Here is a 20116-nt window from a genome sequence, read left to right on the forward strand (position 1 = left end):
GCGAGAGAGAGGGGGGGCGCGCGAGAGGAGAGAGGGGGGGCGCGCGAGAGAGAGGGGGGGCGCGCGAGAGAGAGGGGGGGCGCGCGAGAGAGGGGGGGCGCGCGAGAGAGAGGGGGGGCGCGAGAGAGAGGGGGGGCGCGCGAGAGAGAGGGGGGCGCGCGAGAGAGAGGGGGGGCGCGCGAGAGAGAGGGGGGCGCGCGAGAGAGAGGGGGGCGCGCGAGAGAGAGGGGGGCGGCGAGAGAGAGGGGGGCGCGCGAGAGAGAGGGGGGCGCGCGAGAGAGAGGGGGGCGCGCGAGAGAGAGGGGGGCGCGCGAGAGAGAGGGGGGCGCGCGAGAGAGAGGGGGGGCGCGCGAGAGAGAGGGGGGCGCGCGGAGAGAGGGGGCGCGCGAGAGAGGGGGGGCGCGCGAGAGAGAGGGGGCGCGCGAGAGGGGGGGCGCGCGAGAGAGGGGGGCGCGCGAGAGGGGGGCGCGCAGAGAGGGGGGGCGCGCGAGAGGGGGGGCGCGCGAGAGGGGGGGGGCGCGCGAGAGGAGGGGGCGCGCGAGAGAGAGGGGGGGCGCGCGAGAGGGGGGGCGCGCGAGAGGGGGGCGCGCGAGAGGGGGGGCGCGCGAGAGGGGGGGCGCGCGAGAGGGGGGGCGCGCGAGAGGGGGGGCGCGCGAGAGGGGGGGGGCGCGCGAGAGGGGGGCGCGCGAGAGGGGGGCGCGCGAGAGGGGGGGCGCGCGAGAGGGGGGGCGCGCGAGAGGGGGGGCGCGCGAGAGGGGCGCGCGAGAGGGGGGGCGCGCGAGAGGGGGGCGCGCGAGAGGGGGGCGCGCGCGAGAGGGGGGCGCGCGAGAGGGGGGGCGCGCGAGAGGGGGGCGCGCGAGAGGGGGGCGCGCGAGAGGGGGGCGCGCGAGAGGGGGCGCGCGCGAGAGGGGCGCGCGCGAGAGGGGGCGCGCGCGAGAGGGGGCGCGCGAGAGGGGGCGCGCGCGAGAGGGGGCGCGCGCGAGAGGGGGCGCGCGCGAGAGGGGGCGCGCGAGAGAGGGGGCGCGCGCGAGAGGGGGCGCGCGCGAGAGGGGGCGCGCGCGAGAGGGGGCGCGCGCGAGAGGGGGCGCGCGCGAGAGGGGGCGCGCGCGAGAGGGGGCGCGCGCGAGAGGGGGCGCGCGCGAGAGGGGGCGCGCGCGAGAGGGGGCGCGCGCGAGAGGGGGCGCGCGCGAGAGGGGCGCGCGCGAGAGGGGGCGCGCGCGAGAGGGGGCGCGCGCGAGAGGGGGCGCGCGCGAGAGGGGGCGCGCGCGCGGGCGCGCGAGAGGGGGCGCGCGCGAGAGGGGGCGCGCGCGAGAGGGGGCGCGCGCGAGAGAGGGCGCGCGCGAGAGAGGGCGCGCGCGAGAGAGGGCGCGCGAGAGAGGGGGCGCGCGAGAGAGGGGCGCGCGCGAGAGAGGGGCGCGCGAGAGAGGGCGCGCGAGAGAGGGCGCGCGCGAGAGAGGGCGCGCGAGAGAGGGCGCGCGAGAGAGAGAGCGCGAGAGAGAGGCGCGAGAGAGAGCGCGAGAGAGAGCGCGCGAGAGAGAGAGCGCGAGCGAGAGAGCGCGAGAGAGAGAGCGCGAGAGAGAGAGCGCGAGAGAGAGAGCGAGCGAGCGAGAGAGAGCGCGAGAGAGAAGAGAGCGCGAGAGAGAGAGAGAGAGCGCGAGAGAGAGAGAGAGCGCGAGAGAGAGAGAGCGCGAGAGAGAGAGCGCGAGAGAGAGAGGCGGAGAGAGAGAGAGCGCGAGAGAGAGAGAGCGAGAGAGAGAGCGCGAGAGAGAGAGAGCGCGAGAGAGAGAGCGCGAGAGGGTGGGGGCGGCGCGGCAGTGGGAGAGGGGCGGAGCCATAAACGCACCTTCAATCAGTTACCCTTCCCCGTCTCACAACTTCGATCAGCGACCTTACCCCTCGGGACACATCATAACACTCAAACCCTGAAACAATACTGATCTCACCTTAATTATCTCTACAAGCTGGTCCACACCACTGTCACCTGGAAAAATGGGCTGCCCGAGCAGGAGTTCTGCAAGCACACAGCCAGCCGACCAGACGTCTGGAAGAAAGAAAATCCATGTCATCGTTTGAAGCACTCGCATTCGGCAAGCTGAGTGATGCAAGTGCTGGTCAACTCCACCACACGGCAGCCTCAATCACCAGCAAACACTCCCAGGGTAAGGTACTCTCTGCACTGTCCCGTCAGGGAAAAGGGCCAGTGTGTAAATGAACAGGTACTGTGATGGGTTAAGGGGCACTGTCCGAATGGACATGTGCAAGGGACCGTGTATAAACAGACGTGGGTAAGAGATAGTGTGCAAATCGACAGTTACTGCAGAAGGTTCTCAAGTCAAGAGACAGTGTGTCAATGCCCAGTTAATGTAGCGGTAAGGGACTGTGTAAATCACTACGTAATTGGCGTGGCGGGGCCGCGCGCAAATGGGCACGGGCAAGGGGCCGCGTGCAAATGGGCACGGGCAAGGGGCCGCGTGCAAACGGGCACGGGGCCGCGTGCAAACGGGCACGGGCAAGGGGCCGCGTGCAAACGGGCATGGAGCCGTGCATAAATGGACAGGGGTAAATGCCAGGGTTGTCAGGAACGCTGGGGACGATTCGGGACTGAAATGGAGATCTATTGGTGGCACAGCGAGGCGTGTCTGACTTATTAAGTGAGTACTTTGCATCAGTGTTTCCCAAGGAAGTGGACTTTGCCACAACTGCCGTAAACGCAGAGGTAACCAGGATACTGGATGAAATAAAAATAGATAAAGGAGGGACTAGGAAGGCTGTTAAAGGGGATAAGTCGCTCGGTCCAGGTGCGACACATCGTAGCTGGCCGAGGAAAGTAAGGGCAGAAATTGCCGAGGTGGTGGTCACAATCTCCCAATCCTCCTTCGACATGGGTAGGGCCAGAGGACTGGAAGATTGCAGATGTTACTCCCTTGTTCAGAAAAGGGGCGAAGGATAACCCAATACAGGCCAGTCAGTTTAACGTCAATAAAGGGGAAGCTTTTCGAAACAATAATCTGGGAAAAAATTAACAGCCACTTGGACAAGCAGGACTAATAAAGGAGAGCCAGCACGGATTTGTTAAGGGCAAATCGTGATTGGTTAACGTAATGAGTTTTTTGATGAGGTAACAGAGAAGGTGGATGAGGACAATACAGCTGATGTCGTGTGCATCAACCTTTAAAAGGTGTTTGCTGAAGTACCACATATTGGGCACGTTTGCAAAATTGAAGCTCATGGGATAATAGGGGCAGTAGCAGCATGGATACAAACTTGGCAAAGGGACAGAAAACAGAATTGTGGTGAATGGCTGGTTTTCAGACTGGGGGGAGGTAGACAGTGATGTTTCCCAGGGTTCAGTTCTGGGACCATTGCTGTTTTTAATATACATGACATTGACTTGGGAGTACAGGGCCCAAGCTCAACATTTGCAGATGACACAAAACTTGCAAGTATAATAAACAGTGTAATGCACATGGTAAGTGTATAAAGGACAGTGTGTTAATGGACTAGTACAGACCAGACTAATGGACATGGGTAAGGGAAGGGGCCAGCATGTAAACTGACACACACAAGGGACTGTATGTAAATGGACAGTTACTGTGGAGATAAGGGGCAGTGTGTCAATAGACAGGTACTGTGGAGATAAGGGACCATGTGTAAATAGACAGGTACTGTGGAGATAAGGGACCGTGTGTAAATAGACAGGTACTGTGGGGATAAGGGACAGTGTATAAATAGACAGGTACTGTGGGGATAAGGGACAGTGTATAAATAGACAGGTACTGTGGAGATAAGGGACCGTGTGTAAATAGACAGGTACTGTGGAGATAAGGGACAGTGTATAAATAGACAGGTACTGTGGAGATAAGGGACCGTGTATAAATAGACAGGTACTGTGGGGATAAGGGACCGTGTGTAAATAGACACGTACTGTGGGGATAAGGGACCGTGTATGAACGATCAGTTAAAAATGGAGGTCTAAGGGATAGTGTGTAAATCAACACGGGTAAAGGACAATGTGTAAATGTATATTGCTAAGGGACAGTGTGCAAATAGATATGAGTAAGGGACAGTGTGTAAATCAACATGAGTAAGAGAGAGTGAGTAAATGTATATGTGCAACGGGAACTGTGTAAACGGTCAGTTAATGTAGAGGAGTAAGGGACAGCGTGTAAATGAGAAGGTGCTGTGATGTGCAATTAGTTGTCACCCGGGGGGGGCGTGTCACCCCGGGGACCGGCGGGGGGGGGGGGGGGGGGGGGGGCGTGTCACCCCAGGGGAGGGCGGGGGCTGGAGGGCTACGTCACCCCGGGACGGGTCGGTCAGCGGGCTGTGTTCCCAGTCCCCTCCCTCTGATCGCTCACCGATATTTGACGTGTAGTCTGTCGCTCCGAAGATGAGTTCTGGCGCTCGGTAATACCGCGAGCAGATGTACGATACATTCGGTTCTCCTCTCACCAGCTGCTTCGCACTGCAATCAACACAAAGCACAACTTAAGACGGCTTTAGTGGCCGGGCGTTATCCTGCGGTCACAACAACGGCGACTCACCAATGAAACCACGTTGCACAGAAGCGAGGTTTCGTTGCTGCTCAGCAGGCGGGTGAGTTGCAGAATCACCAGCCCCCATCCTGTCTCTGCCTCGGGACCATTGCTTGAGATGAAGCCTGTCAGCAAGGCGGGGTGGAGGGAGCACGAGCTCAGTGAAATCACCATCCGATATCGTTCTCATCAGCCTCCAGCTGAGAGGAGTGATCACAGGCAGAGTACTTCCCCATTATATTGTGTAACACGGGACATGCGGTCGAACAGATCGGAGGGGGAGCAGGATTCTTTTCCAAACACTGCAGCATCTCACTGCTTAGCAGAACATAATTCGTGGAGCATTATATTGAGGAACTCGGATCATAATGTGCAAGGGGAGCATTCCCACTTATTCCACATCGAGACACCCCCTTTATCCCCCCGTCGAGGCGCGCCCTCATCTCAGGCATGTGATGCCAGCGACAAGACAGGTAGTCCTTTGCTGCCCCATTCCGAATGCCATGATGCCCAGCCTTTAGTTTGGTGACACAACGGTACACAACACTGATTGAGACGAGCCAAATCCATATCTCACACATAGGGCTCCAGAGACAGGGGGCTCCAGAGACAGGGGGCTCCAGAGACAGGGGGAGGACAGGGGGCTCCAGAGACAGGGGGAGGACAGGGGGGCTCCAGAGACAGGGAGAGGACAGGGGGGCTCCAGAGACAGGGAGAGGACAGGGGGGGCTCCAGAGACAGGGAGAGGACAGGGGGGGCTCCAGAGACAGGGAGAGGACAGGGGGGGCTCCAGAGACAGGGAGAGGACAGGGGGGCTCCAGAGACAGGGAGAGGACAGGGGGGGCTCCAGAGACAGGGAGAGGACAGGGGGGGCTCCAGAGATAGACGGGGTGCGAACCTGAGAGTCAGCCATGGTTCAGTGGACAGCACCCTGGCCTTTGAGTCAGAAGGTTGCCGGTTCAATGCCCACTCCAGAGACTTGAGCGCAAACAATATGCAGTACTGAGGAACTGCTGCAATGTCGGAGGTGCCGTCTTGAGATGAGACATTAAAGCGAGACACCGGTACTGTTTCGAAGAGCTGGGGTGTTATTGCCGGTGTCCTATCCAAGATCAATCCCTCAACCAACAACGCTAAAAAGCAGATGATCTGGTCATCATCACTGCTGTTTGTGGGAGCTAGCTGTGCGCAAATCAGCTGCTGCGTTTCCCACATTACAACAATGGCTACACTTCAGGAAGTACTTCATTGGCTGCAAAGCGCTTTGGGATGTCCCAAGGTTGTGAAAAGCGCGACAGAAATAGTGTTTTCTTTTTTCTTCCTTTACATCCCTTCCACGTGGGCGGTGCCAGCTCCTTAATGAGCAGAAAACTCCCCATTCGCCATTGAACCCAGCAATGGGTACACGCCCACACCACCGAATCTGCCCCCGCCCCCCCCCACCCCCCCGAGCCCCAAATCCCTGATCCCCCACCCGAGCCATCGACCCAGAGACCATCCTCGAGCCACCCCATCCCAAGCAGAGAACGCCTCGAGCCCCGCCCTGAGCCCCCCACCCACTCCAGATGCCCCCTCGAGGCCCCCCCCACCCACACCAAATGCCCCCTCGAGCACCCCCCCACCCACACCAGATGCCCCCCCCCCCCCCCCCACTCACACCAGATGTCCCCTCGAGCTCCTCCCCAGGACCCACTCCAGATGCCCCCTCTAGCCCCCCCACCCCCACTCACACAGATGCCCCCCCGACCCACTCGATGCCCCCTCGAGCCCCTCGCCCACTCCAGATGCCCCCTCGAGCCCCCCCCCCCCCCACTCACACCAGATGCCCCCTCGAGCCCCTCCCCGGACCCACTCCAGATGCCCCCTCGAGCCCCTCCCCCGGACCCACTCCAGATGCCCCCTCGAGCCCCTCCTCCGGACCCACTCCAGATGCCCCCTCAAGCCCCCCACCCACACCAGATGCCCCCTCGACCCCCCCCACCCACACCAGATGCCCCCTCGACCCCCCACCCACACCGGATGCCCACTCCAGATGCCCCCCCTACCCACTCCAGATGCCCCCTCGAGCACCCCGCCCACCCACACCAGATGCCCCCTCGAACACCCCCCCACCCACACCAGATGCCCCCTCGAACACCCCCCACCCACACCAGATGCCCCCTCGAACACCCCCCCACCCACACCAGATGCCCCCTCGAACACCCCCCCACCCACACCAGATGCCCCCTCGAACACCCCCCCACCCACACCAGATGCCCCCTCGAAACCCCCCCACACCAGATGCCCCCTCGAACCCCCCCCCACACCAGATGCCCCCTCGAACCCCCCCCACACCAGATGCCCCCTCGAACCCCCCCCCACACCAGATGCCCCCTCGAACCCCCCCCACACCAGATGCCCCCCTCGAACTCCCCCCCCACACCAGATGCCCCCTCGAACTCCCCCCCACACCAGATGCCCCCTCGAACCCCCCACACCAGATGCCCCCTCGAACACCCCCCCCCCGCCCCCACCAGATGTCCCCTCGGGCCCCGCCTGCCCCCACCACCCCGAGACCCCCAGCGACAGACTGACCTACCTCCCAAAGTCGCAGAGCTTCAGGACAGCTGTCTCCGGATCCACCAGCAAATTCTGAGGTTTGATGTCGCGGTGACACACGCCCTGGGAATGGATGTACGCTAAACTTCGGAATAACTGGTATATGTACACCTGTGAGGGCAGGCCGAGAGTTGACTTCTCACACACAGACATCGATGAATGCGCGACAATATGTACCACCTCAAAATCCGACAATGGAGCCAATAACTCTCCAATCATTCTCCGAACACACACCGCAAAGTCCAGCACCTGCAAGTGTTGTCACAGCTTTGGCCGTAGCTCAGTGAGTTGCACTCTTACCAGAGTCAGTAGGTTTTGGGGTTCAAGTCCCACTCCAGGGGCTTGAGCACATAAATCTAGGCTGACACTCTGGGCGGTGCCGAGGGAGCGCCGCACCGTCGGAGGGTGAATGCAAAAGTTCTCACGGTCACTATTGGAAGAGCAGGGGAGTACTTCCCGGTGTCCTGGGCCAATATTTATCCCTCAAACACCATCACTGAAACAGATGATCTGGTTATTTATCCCACTGCTTATGGTGGGACTTCACTGATGGCAGAAACTGGCGGTTCCCCACATTCCAGTGACTGGGAAGATATGCGATGCCGAGGGTGTGAAAGGTGCTTTTTAAATACAAGCTCTTTCTCTACATCCTGTAGCATCACTCAGCATAATAACTCCCCTGCTCTTCTTCGAAATAGTACCTTGGGATCTTTTACGCCCACTTGAGAGCAGACGGGACCTCGGTTTAACGTCTCATCCGAAAGACTGTACCTCAGACAGTGCAGCACTCCCTCAGTACTGCCCCTCCGACAGTGCGGCGCTCCCTCAGTACTGACCCTCCGACAGTGCGGCGCTCCCTCGGTATTGCCCCTCCGACAGTGCGGCGCTCCCTCAGTACTGCCCCTCCGACAGTGCGGCGCTCCCTCAGTACCGCCCCTCCGACAGTGCGGCGCTCCCTCAGTACCGCCCCTCCGACAGTGCGGCGCTCCCTCAGTACTGCCCCTCCGACAGTGCGGCGCTCCCTCAGTACTGCCCCTCCGACAGTGCGGCGCTCCCTCAGTACTGCCCCTCCGACAGTGCGGCGCTCCCTCAGTACTGTCCCTCCGACAGTGCGGCGCTCCCTCAGTACTGCCCCTCCGACAGTGCGGCGCTCCCTCAGTACTGTCCCTCCGACAGTGCGGCGCTCCCTCAGTACTGCCCCTCCGACAGTGCGGCGCTCCCTCAGTACTGCCCCTCCGACAGTGCGGCGCTCCCTCAGTACTGCCCCTCCGACAGTGCGGCGCTCCCTCAGTATTGCACTGGGAGTGTCAGCCTAGATGTATGTGCTCAAGCCCCTGGAGTGGGACTTGAACCCACAACCTTCTGACTCGAGAGTGCTATCCAGTGAGCCACAACGGACACTCACTATAAAAGAAATGGAGAGTACACTCCACACTGAAACCGGCTGTAACCGAGTGAAACTTGCACCGCGTGTACAGGCGACATGTCACAGAACGATGCACTCCCAACCACCACCGAAGCTCATACATTCCCTCCAACCCTCGCCGCAGCTCATACACTCTCACCACCCCAGAATCTGCAGAGACCACCAGTACTCACCTTGACGTAGATCATGGGGATGGGCTGCTTGGCCTTGCTGAAGTGCCGGGCGACTCGGTAAACCGTCTCCGGAACGTAGTCTAGAACCAGATTTAAGTAAACCTCATCTTTCTGTTGGACACAAAAAACATCTGCAGTATTTCCCCACAGACACCCGGGTCCACTAACAGAGGGGCAATGCCCGGTAACCCACTGTCCCCACACACAGGGCAATGCCCGGTAACCCACTGTCCCCACACACAGGGCAATGCCCGGTAACCTACTGTCCCCACACACAGGGCAATGCCCAGTAACCCACTGCCCCCTACACACGGGGCAATGCCCGGTAACCCACTGTCCCCACACACAGGGCAATGCCCGGTAACCCACTGTCCCCACACAGGGCAATGCCCGGTAACCCACTGTCCCCACACACAGGGCAATGCCCGGTAACCCACTGTCCCCACACACAGGGCAATGCCCGGTAACCTACTGTCCCCACACACAGGGCAATGCCCGGTAACCTACTGTCCCCACACACAGGGCAATGCCCGGTAACCCACTGTCCCCACACACAGGGCAATGCCCGGTAACCCACTGCCACCACACACAGGGCAATGCCCAGTCACCCACTGGGCAATGCCCGGTAACCCACTGCTCCCCCACAGGGCAATGCCCGGTAACCCACTGCCCCCACACACAGGGCAATGCCCAGTAACCCACTGCTCCCACAGGGCAATGCGCGGTAACCCACTGCCCCCACAGGGCATTCCCTAAATACCCCAACAGTGCCCCTCAATGTGTCCACACTTTCACGAGTGCCCCCTCAATGTGCCCACACTCGAGTGCCCCCTCAGTCTGTGCCCACACATGCACTCACTTGCTATGCGTACCTTTTCTCCGCTGGAGTAGAAGAAGTATCGGAGCCGGACGATGTTACCGTGATCTAGTTTCCGCATGATCTGCAGCTCGCGGTTCTGCAGAGAGTGGAAGGAGTATATAAGCGTATAATATAGCCGTACAGAACTGGACTGGCCACATTAACTATTTTCGGCGTGCGGTCCCTGTCAGTGCCTGTGTGACCCATTCAAGTTTTCACGCATGCATTGATTCTTCCATTTAAAAGCTGGTGAGCAGCCTGCACAGGACCTCCAGACCACGCAGCTTCGTGGGAATATTACACAGAAATACTGCGGCAACAAGAGCAGGTCAGAGGCTGGGTATTCTGCGGTGAGTGTCTCACCTCCTGACTCCCCAAAGACTTTCCACCATCGACAAGACACAAGTCAGGAGTGTGATGGAACACTCTCCACTTGGCAGCTCCAACAACACTCGAAGCTCGACACGATCCAGGACAAAGCAGCCCGCTTAATTGGCACCCCATCCACCACCTTAAACACTCACTCCCTCCACCACTGGCGCACCGTGGCTGCAGTGTGTACCATCGACAAGACGCACTGCAGCAACTCACCCCGGCTTCTTCCAAGCATCTCCCAAGCCTGCAACCTCTCCCGCCTCGTCATCAGCGAAATCGAGGGAGACTTGCTTCCACTCTAAAAGTGAATTCGTAGGCGACGGAACAGTCCAATATGGGAATTACAGGCTCTGTCACAGGCGGGACAGACAGTGGTTGAAGGAAAGGGTGGGTGGGTGGGACTGGTTTGCCGCACACTCCTTCCGCTGCCTGGAAGGACAAGGGCAGCAGGCACATGGGAACAGCACCACCTCCATGTTCCCCTCCAAGTCACGTACCACCCTGACTTGGAAATGTATCAGCATTCTTTCATCGTCGCTGGGTCAAAGTCCTGGAATCCCTTCCCGAACAGCACTCTGGGAGCACCTTCACCACACGGACTGCAGCTGTTCAAGGCAGCGGCTCACCACCACCTTCTTGAGGGCAATTAGGGATGGGCAGTCAATGCCAGCGACACCCACATCCCAGGAACGAATATGGGGGAAAACAACGTCACACACTGGGGTCTGATTCACAGCCCCCAGCGAGGAGGGAGATAGAGTGAAGGAGGGAGGTTACACTGCCCACCGACACCACCACCCGGCCCCCCTCCCCCACCGACCACCCAGCTCGCATATCCCCTCACCTTGAACCGCTTGTCTTGCAAGACCTTCTTGATAGCGACCAGCTCTCCCGTGTCCACCAGTTTGGCCTGGTACACCACCCCAAAGGAGCCATTGCCGATGACTTTAATATCGGTGTAGGACACCTCCTTGGGGTTGTCAGGCCCCTGCCCGGGTGTGGCCACTACCGTCGTGACCTTGCTACCATCTCCTGTGGGGGGAAAACAAGCCGGCGTTAGGCACCGCGAAAAGGAGAGCCTCAATCGGACACACGGGCTCCTGATGCCAACCTGCGCAGAACTTTACATGAAGCAGTGCGGAATCGGGTGCAAACCGGGCTGGAGCAGGTGAAGAGCAGGCGATCGGCTGTGGCCTGGGGAGGTCAGACAAGCCTGGGGCTTGCCTCACCTCACGTCAGGCTCAGACAGCTTGTGTGTGACCCAGCTCCGTTCCCTCTTCTGTCCCAACAACACCCCTCGAAAACCCAAGTTCATCGACGGATTGACTCCTGCTCCCATATCTGGGAGCTTCCAACCTTTCTCAGATTCCTTGCTCAAGTAGATCGTTGGACCACTGTATCTCCCCCGCCTCCAACCCCCCTCCCCCGCCTCCATCCAACCCCCCTCCCCCGCCTCCAACCTCCCCAAGCCTCCAACCCCTCCCCCCGCCTCCAACCCCTCCCCCCGCCTCTCACCTTTTCTCCTAGTGGTCAGTGCTCTGAAATTTCCTCTCTGCTGCCTCCCAAGTTCTCGATTCCCCAGTGCATAATCGACCCTCGCTGCACTAATAAACTCAAGAGCATAAGAATTAGGGGCAGGAGTCGGCCATTCGACCTCCCCAGCCTGCTCTGCCATTCAATAAGATCATGGCTGAACTTCGACCTCAGCTCCACTTTCCCGTCCGATCCCCATAGCACTTGATTCCCCTCGAGTCCACAAACCTATCGATCTCAGTCTTGAATATACTCAGAGACTCAGCATCCACAGCCCTTTGGGGTGGAGAATTCCAAAGACTCACAACCCTCAGTGAAGAAATTCCTCCTCATCTGTGTTAAATGGCCAACCCCTTATTCCGAGACAGTGCCCCCTGACTCTCTAGCCAGGGGAAACAACCTCCAAGCATCTACCCTCTCAAACCCCCTCAGAATCTGATCATCTCATCTCCAACCCTCACTATACATCGACCCTCATTGTACTGACAGAAACTCAGTTCCTCCTTTATCCTTTTCAAGACCCCAAGCTCACACAACGACTGGACTTGAAAGGCCGTATATCTCCACCGCGTCTCCAACCTTGCACATTGTGAGCTTCATTGTCACTGAAGTTACACGGTGCCAGGAACACAAACTCCTGCTCCAGGCCTGCGCAACCAACGAGTGAGCCCGTGAAGGTTGTGTGCGCGAGGAGGGGTCCAAAACCTCAGCCCTGCTCCAGGCCTGGCTCAGCTGGGCCGCTTGCAGCGCTGGGTGCTCTCCGCGCCCGCTCACCGCTGAGCTGGTGCAGTCAGATCTCCCCCAGATTGAGGGAGCCTCCGCCAGTCACAGGCAGTGTCCAGCAGACATCGCCCGCCAACCAGGTGAATCACAGCGAGGACACAAAATGGATCCCACAAGCCCCAGACAGCCTCGACGCTCCCCTCCATTCCTCTATAATCCCCTCTTACCCCATCACCCCCGCCCCCCCCCCCCCCCACCCACCGGATTACCAATATTCCTCAACTACCAAATGACCTCCTGGGACCAAGAGGAGCTTCAACCAGCACGAATCGAGGAGCTCCACTCCAGAAAGAAAGACTCGTGTTTATATAGCGCCCTTCACAACCTCAGGACGTCCCAAAACATTTTACAGCCAATGAAGTGCTTTTTGAAGTGTAGTCACTGTTGTAACGTAGGAAACGCAGCAGCCAATTTCTGCACAGCAAGCTCCCACAAACAGCAATGTGATAATGACCCAGATAATCTGTTTTTAGATGTTGGTTGAGGGCTAACTATCGGGCAGGACATCGGGGAATAACTCCCCCCCCCCCCCCACCGCTATTCTTCCAAATAGTACCCTGGGATCTTTTCCGCCCACGTGAGGGGGCAGACGGGGCCTTGGTTTAATGTCTCATTTGAAAGGTGCCACCTCCGACAGTGCGGCACTCCCTCAGCACTGCGCTAGGAGTTTCGGCCTGGATTGGGACTTGAAACCACGACCTTCTGACTCAAAGGCGCGCGAGAGAGAGAGAGAGAGAGAGAGAGAGAGAGAGACCCGCTGAGTGAGGAGCTGCCACTTCTGTTTAAGAGTTGAGCAGAGGCGGCTTTAAGAGAGCGAGCGAGAAGGACAAATGGAGTCTCTCTCTTGACGCAGACGAATACAAGATACAGCGCGGCAATACATTTCCCCGACACCAGAGCCCCCCACGAAAACATTGTTCAAACTTTCCTTCCAAGAGAGGCATCCTACTCGAGCAGCCAAGCCATCCTGTCCAATAATCCTGGACAATCGACAGCTCTCAGCTCCTCTATGACATCAACATGTTCCTCTGTTAGGCATTGGTCATAAAACAATGAAGACTGCAGTCTGTTACACAGGTCCACATATGGGCTGCGGTGCGATACACGCAGGACCGGACACGGGCTGCGGTGCGATACACGCAGGACCGGACACGGGCTGCGGTGCGATACACGCAGGACCGGACACGGGCTGCGGTGCGATACACGCAGGACCGGACACGGGCTGCGGTGCGATACACGCAGGACCGGACACGGGCTGCGGTGCGATACACGCAGGACCGGACACGGGCTGCGGTGCGATACACGCAGGACCGGACACGGGCTGCGGTGCGATACACGCAGGACCGGACACGGGCTGCGGTGCGATACACGCAGGACCGGACACGGGCTGCGGTGCGATACACGCAGGACCGGACACGGGCTGCGGTGCGATACACGCAGGACCGGACACGGGCTGCGGTGCGATACACGCAGGACCGGACACGGGCTGCGGTGCGATACACGCAGGACCGGACACGGGCTGCGGTGCGATACACGCAGGACCGGACACGGGCTGCGGTGCGATACACGCAGGACCGGACACGGGCTGCGGTGCGATACACGCAGGACCGGACACGGGCTGCGGTGCGATACACGCAGGACCGGACACGGGCTGCGGTGCGATACACGCAGGACCGGACACGGGCTGCGGTGCGATACACGCAGGACCGGACACGGGCTGCGGTGCGATACACGCAGGACCGGACACGGGCTGCGGTGCGATACACGCAGGACCGGACACGGGCTGCGGTGCGATACACGCAGGACCGGACACGGGCTGCGGTGCGATACACGCAGGACCGGACACGGGCTGCGGTGCGATACACGCAGGACCGGACACGGGCTGCGGTGCGATACACGCAGGACCGGACACGGGCTGCGGTGCGATACACGCAGGACCGGACACGGGCTGCGGTGCGATACACGCAGGACCGGACACGGGCTGCGGTGCGATACACGCAGGACCGGACACGGGCTGCGGTGCGATACACGCAGGACCGGACACGGGCTGCGGTGCGATACACGCAGGACCGGACACGGGCTGCGGTGCGATACACGCAGGACCGGACACGGGCTGCGGTGCGATACACGCAGGACCGGACACGGGCTGCGGTGCGATACACGCAGGACCGGACACGGGCTGCGGTGCGATACACGCAGGACCGGACACGGGCTGCGGTGCGATACACGCAGGACCGGACACGGGCTGCGGTGCGATACACGCAGGACCGGACACGGGCTGCGGTGCGATACACGCAGGACCGGACACGGGCTGCGGTGCGATACACGCAGGACCGGACACGGGCTGCGGTGCGATACACGCAGGACCGGACACGGGCTGCGGTGCGATACACGCAGGACCGGACACGGGCTGCGGTGCGATACACGCAGGACCGGACACGGGCTGCGGTGCGATACACGCAGGACCGGACATAGAAACATAGAAACATAGAAAATAGGTGCAGGAGCAGGCCATTCAGCCCTTCTAGCCTACACCACCATTCAATGAGTTCATGGCTGAACATGAAACTTCAGTACCCCCTTCCTGCTTTCTCACCATACCCCTTGATCCCCGAGTAGTAAGGACTTCATCTAACTCCCTTTTGAATATATTTAGTGAATTGGCCTCAACTACTTTCTGTGGTAGAGAATTCCACAGGTTCACCACTCTCTGGGTGAAGAAGTTTCTCCTCATCTCGGTCCTAAATGGCTTACCCCTTATCCTCAGACTGTGACCACTGGTTCTGGACTTCCCCAACATTGGGAACATTCTTTCTGCATCTAACCTGTCTAAACCCGTCAGAATTTTAAACGTTTCTATGAGGTCCCCTCTCATTCTTCTGAACTCCAGTGAATACAAGCCCAGTTGATCCAGTCTTTCTTGATAGGTCAGTCCCGCCATCCCGGGAATCAGTCTGGTGAATCTTCGCTGCACTCCCTCAATAGCAAGAATGTCCTTCCTCAAGTTAGGAGACCAAAACTGTACACAATACTCCAGGTGTGGCCTCACCAAGGCCCTGTACAACTGTAGCAACACCTCCCTGCCCCTGTATTCAAATCCCCTCGCTATGAAGGCCAACATGCCATTTGCTTTCTTAACCGCCTGCTGTACCTGCATGCTAACCTTCAATGACTGATGTACCATGACACCCAGGTCTCGTTGCACCTTCCCTTTTCCTAATCTGTCACCATTCAGATAATAGTCTGTCTCTCTGTTTTTACCACCAAAGTGGATAACCTCATATTTATCCACATTATACTTCATCTGCCATGCATTTGCCCACTCACCTAACCTATCCAAATCACTCTGCAGCCTAATAGCATCCTCCTCGCAGCTCACACTGCCACCCAACTTAGTGTCATCCGCAAATTTGGAGATACTGCATTTAATCCCCTCGTCTAAATCATTAATGTACAATGTAAACAGCTGGGGCCCCAGCACAGAACCTTGCGGCACCCCACTAGTCACTGCCTGCCATTCTGAAAAGTACCCGTTTACTCCTACTCTTTGCTTCCTGTCTGACAACCAGTTCTCAATCCACGTCAGCACACTACCCCCAATCCCATGTGCTTTAACTTTGCACATTAATCTCTTGTGTGGGACCTTGTCGAAAGCCTTCTGAAAGTCCAAATATACCACATCAACTGGTTCTCCTTTGTCCACTTTACTGGAAACATCCTCAAAAAATTCCAGAAGATTTGTCAAGCATGATTTCCCTTTCACAAATCCATGCTGACTTGGACCTATCATGTCACCATTTTCCAGATGCACTGCGATGACATCCTTAATAATTGATTCCATCATTTTACCCACTACTGAGGTCAGGCTGACCGGTCTATAATTCCCTGTTTTCTCTCTACCTCCTTTTTTAAAAAGTGGGGTTACATTGGCTACCCTCCACTCCATAGGAACTGATCCAGAGTCAATGGAATGTTGGAAAATGACTGTCAATGCATCCGCTATTTCCAAGGCCACCTCCTTAAGTACTCTGGGATGCAGTCCATCAGGCCCTGGGGATTTATCGGCCTTCAATCCCATCAATTTCCCCAACACAATTTCCCGACTAATAAAGATTTCCTTCAGTTCCCCCTCCTTACTAGACCCTCTGACCCCTTTTATATCCGGAAGGTTGTTTGTATCCTCCTTAGTGAATACCGAACCAAAGTACTTGTTCAATTGGTCTGCCATTTCTTTGTTCCCCGTTATGACTTCCCCTGATTCTGACTGCAGGGGACCTACGTTTGTCTTTACTAACCTTTTTCTCTTTACATACCTATAGAAACTTTTGCAATCCACCTTAATGTTCCCTGCAAGCTTCTTCTCGTAGTCCATTTTCCCTACCCGAATCAAACCCTTTGTCCTCCTCTGCTGAGTTCTAAATTTCTCCCAGTCCCCAGGTTCGCTGCTATTTCTGGCCAATTTGTATGCCACTTCCTTGGCTTTAATACTGTCCCTGATTTCCCTAGATAGCCACGGTTGAGCCACCTTCCCTTTTTTATTTTTACGCCAGACAGGAATGTACAATTGTTGTAATTCATCCATGCGGTCTCTAAATGTCTGCCATTGCCCATCCACAGTCAACCCCTTCAGTATCATTCGCCAATCTATCCTAGCCAATTCACGCCTCATACCTTCAAAGTTACCCTTCTTTAAGTTCTGGACCATGGTCTCTGAATTTACTGTTTCATTCTCCATCCTAATGCAGAATTCCACCATATTATGGTCACTCTTCCCCAAAGGGCCTCGCACAATAAGATTGCTAATTAATCCTCTCTCATTACACAACACCCATTCTAAGATGGCCTCCCCCCTAGTTGGTTCCTCAACATATTGGTCTAGAAAACCATCCCTTATGCACTCCAGGAAATCCTCCTCCACCGTATTGCTTCCAGTTTGGCTTGCCCAATCTATGTGCATATTAAAGTCACCCATTATAACTGCTACACCTTTATTGCATGCACCCCTAATTTCCTGTTTGATGCCCTCCCCAACATCCCTATTACTGTTTGGAGGTCTGTACACAACTCCTACTAACGTTTTTTGCCCTTTGGTGTTCTGCAGCTCTACCCATATCGATTCCACATCATCCAAGCTAATGTCTTTCTTAACTATTGCATTAATCTCCTCTTTAACCAACAATGCTACCCCACCTCCTTTTCCTTTTATTCTATCCTTCCTGAATGTTGAGTTCCCAGCCCTGATCATCCTGGAGCCACGTCTCCGTAATCCCAATCACATCATATTTGTTAACATCTATTTGCACAATTAATTCATCCACCTTATTGCGGATACTCCTTGCATTAAGACACAAAGCCTTCAGGCTTGTTTTTTTAACACCCTTTGTCCTTTTAGAATTTTGCTGGACAGTGGCCCTTTTTGTTCTTTGCCTTGGGTTTCTCCGCCCTCCACTTTTCCTCATCTCCTTTCTGTCTTTTGCTTTTGCCTCCTTTTTGTTTCCCTCTGTCTCCCTGCATTGGTTCCCATCCCCCTGCCATATTAGTTTAAATCCTCCCCAACAGCACTAGCAAACACTCCCCCGAGGACATTGGTTCCGGTCCTGCCCAGGTGCAGACCGTCCGGTTTGTACTGGTCCCACCTCCCCCAGAACCGGTCCCAATGCCACAGGAATTTGAATCCCTCCCTGCTGCACCACTGCTCAAGCCACGTATTCATCTGCGCTATCCTGCGATTCCTACTCTGACTATCACGTGGCACTGGTAGCAATCCCGAGATTACTACTTTTGAGGTCCTACTTTTTAATTTAGCTCCTAGCTCCTTAAATTCGTTTCGTAGGACCTCATCCCTTTTTTTACCTATGTCGTTGGTACCAATGTGCACCACGACAACTGGCTGTTCTCCCTCCCATTTCAGAATGTCCTGCACCCGCTCCGAGACATCCTTGACCCTTGCACCAGGGAGGCAACATACCATCCTGGAGTCTCGGTCGCGGCCGCAGAAACGTCTATCTATTCCCCTCACCATTGAATCCCCTATCACTATTGCTGTCCCACTCTTTTTCTTGCCCTCCTGTGCAGCAGAGCCAGCCACGGTGCCATGAACTTGGCTGTTGCTGCCCTCCCCTGATGAGTCATCCCCCTCAACAGTACTCAAAACAGTGTATCTGTTTTGCAGGGGGATGACCACAGGGGACCCCTGCACTACCTTCCATGCACTACTCTTCCTGCTGGTCTTCCATTCCCTAGCTGGCTGTGGACCCTTTCCCTGTGGCAAGACCAACTCACTACACGTGATACTCACGTCATTCTCAGCATCGTGGATGCACCAGAGCGAATCCACCCTCAGCTCCAACTCCGCAACGCGGTCGGTCAGGAGCTGGAGGCGGATACACTTCCCGCACACGTAGTCGTCAGGGACACCGGAAGTGTCCCTGAGTTCCCACATGGTACAGGAGGAGCATAACACCCGACCTAGCTCTCCTGCCATGACTTAACCCTTAGATACACTTAAATTGGCAACAACAATGTTAAAAGTTACTGACTAATATAAGAAGAAAAAGAAAAACTACTCACCAATCACCAGCCAATCACTTACCCCCCAGGCTGTGACGTCACCTTTGTTTCTTTCTTTGCCTTCTCCCTGTAGCTGCACCGGTACGCGTCTCGCCGACCCCGGACTCGCGCTGCTCCGAGCTCCCGCCTCCTCGACTGACTGCTCGAACTGCTCGACTCCCGCTGGTCTTTATAGGCCTCTCGCCGACCCCGGACTCGCGCTGCTCCGAGCTCCCGCTTCCTCGACTGACTGCTCGAACTGCTCGACTCCCGCTGGCCTTTATAGGCCTCTCGCCGACCCCGGACTCGCGCTGCTCCGAGCTCCCGCTTCCTCGACTGACTGCTCGAACTGCTCGACTCCAGCTGGCCTTTATAGGCCTCTCGCCGACCCCGGACTCGCGCTGCTCCGAGCTCCCGCCTCCTCGACCTGCTCGACTCCCGCTGGCCTTTATAGGCCTCTCGCTGACCCCGGACTCGCGCTGCTCCGAGCTCCCGCCTCCTCGACTGATACACGCAGGGCCGGACACGGGCTGCGGCGCGATACACGCAGGACCGGACACGGGCTGCGGCGCGATACACGCAGGACCGGACACGGGCTGCGGCGCGATACACGCAGGACCGGACACGGGCTGCGGCGCGATACACGCAGGACCGGACACGGGCTGCGGTGCGATACCTTTAGAGAAGAGTGACCATAATATTATAGAATTTTATATTGAGTTAGAAAGAGATTTCGTTAAATCCGAAACTAGGGACTCAAATCTAAACAAAGCAAACTTCGCAGGTATGAGGGGAGAGTTGGCTACAGTAGATTAGGAAACTACATTAAAAGATATGACGGTAGAAAAGCAATGGCTAGCATTTGAAGAATTTATACAGAATTTACAACAAATACACATTCCTTTAAGGCACAAAAACCCCACAGGAAAAGTGGTCCAACTGTAGCTAACAAGAGCAGTTAAAGATAGCATTAGATCAAAGGAAGAGACTTATAAAAAGAGCAGTGAGCCTGAGGATTGAGGGGATTTTAGAATTCAGCAAAGGAGGACCAAGAAATTGATAGAGAAAATAGAATGAGAGTAAACTAGTGAGAGACATAAAAACAGACGGTAAAAGCTTCTACAGTTATGTAAAAAGGAAAAGATTAGCGAAAGTAAATGTGAGTCCCTTACAGGCTGAGACAGGAGCAATTATAATGGGGAATTAGGAAATGGCAGTGAAATTAAACAAATACTTTGTGTCTGTCTTCACGGAAGAATACACAAAAAACTTCCCAGAAATAATG

At 57.0% G+C, this 20116-nt stretch overlaps 1 protein-coding gene across 1 annotated transcript in view; it reads right to left on the reverse strand.

Annotated features, from left to right (window-relative positions):
* Nucleotides 1-1943: 1943 nt before the first annotated feature.
* The window catches only part of LOC139250292 (glycogen synthase kinase-3 beta-like), a gene marked incomplete at its 3' end in the record, with an annotated part of 53832 nt that continues 35659 nt past the window's right edge, over nt 1944-20116 (reverse strand). The window contains exons 2-7 of the mRNA XM_070872782.1: nt 10811-10998; nt 9605-9688; nt 8733-8843; nt 7114-7244; nt 4359-4465; nt 1944-2041 (exon numbers count right to left, since the gene is read on the reverse strand). Coding sequence (XP_070728883.1) covers nt 1944-2041; nt 4359-4465; nt 7114-7244; nt 8733-8843; nt 9605-9688; nt 10811-10998 — 719 coding nt within the window. The remainder of the gene's footprint in view (nt 2042-4358; nt 4466-7113; nt 7245-8732; nt 8844-9604; nt 9689-10810; nt 10999-20116) is intronic.

The sequence above is a fragment of the Pristiophorus japonicus genome, unplaced genomic scaffold (genome assembly GCF_044704955.1).
Source record: "Pristiophorus japonicus isolate sPriJap1 unplaced genomic scaffold, sPriJap1.hap1 HAP1_SCAFFOLD_366, whole genome shotgun sequence".
NCBI lineage: Eukaryota > Metazoa > Chordata > Chondrichthyes > Pristiophoridae > Pristiophorus > Pristiophorus japonicus.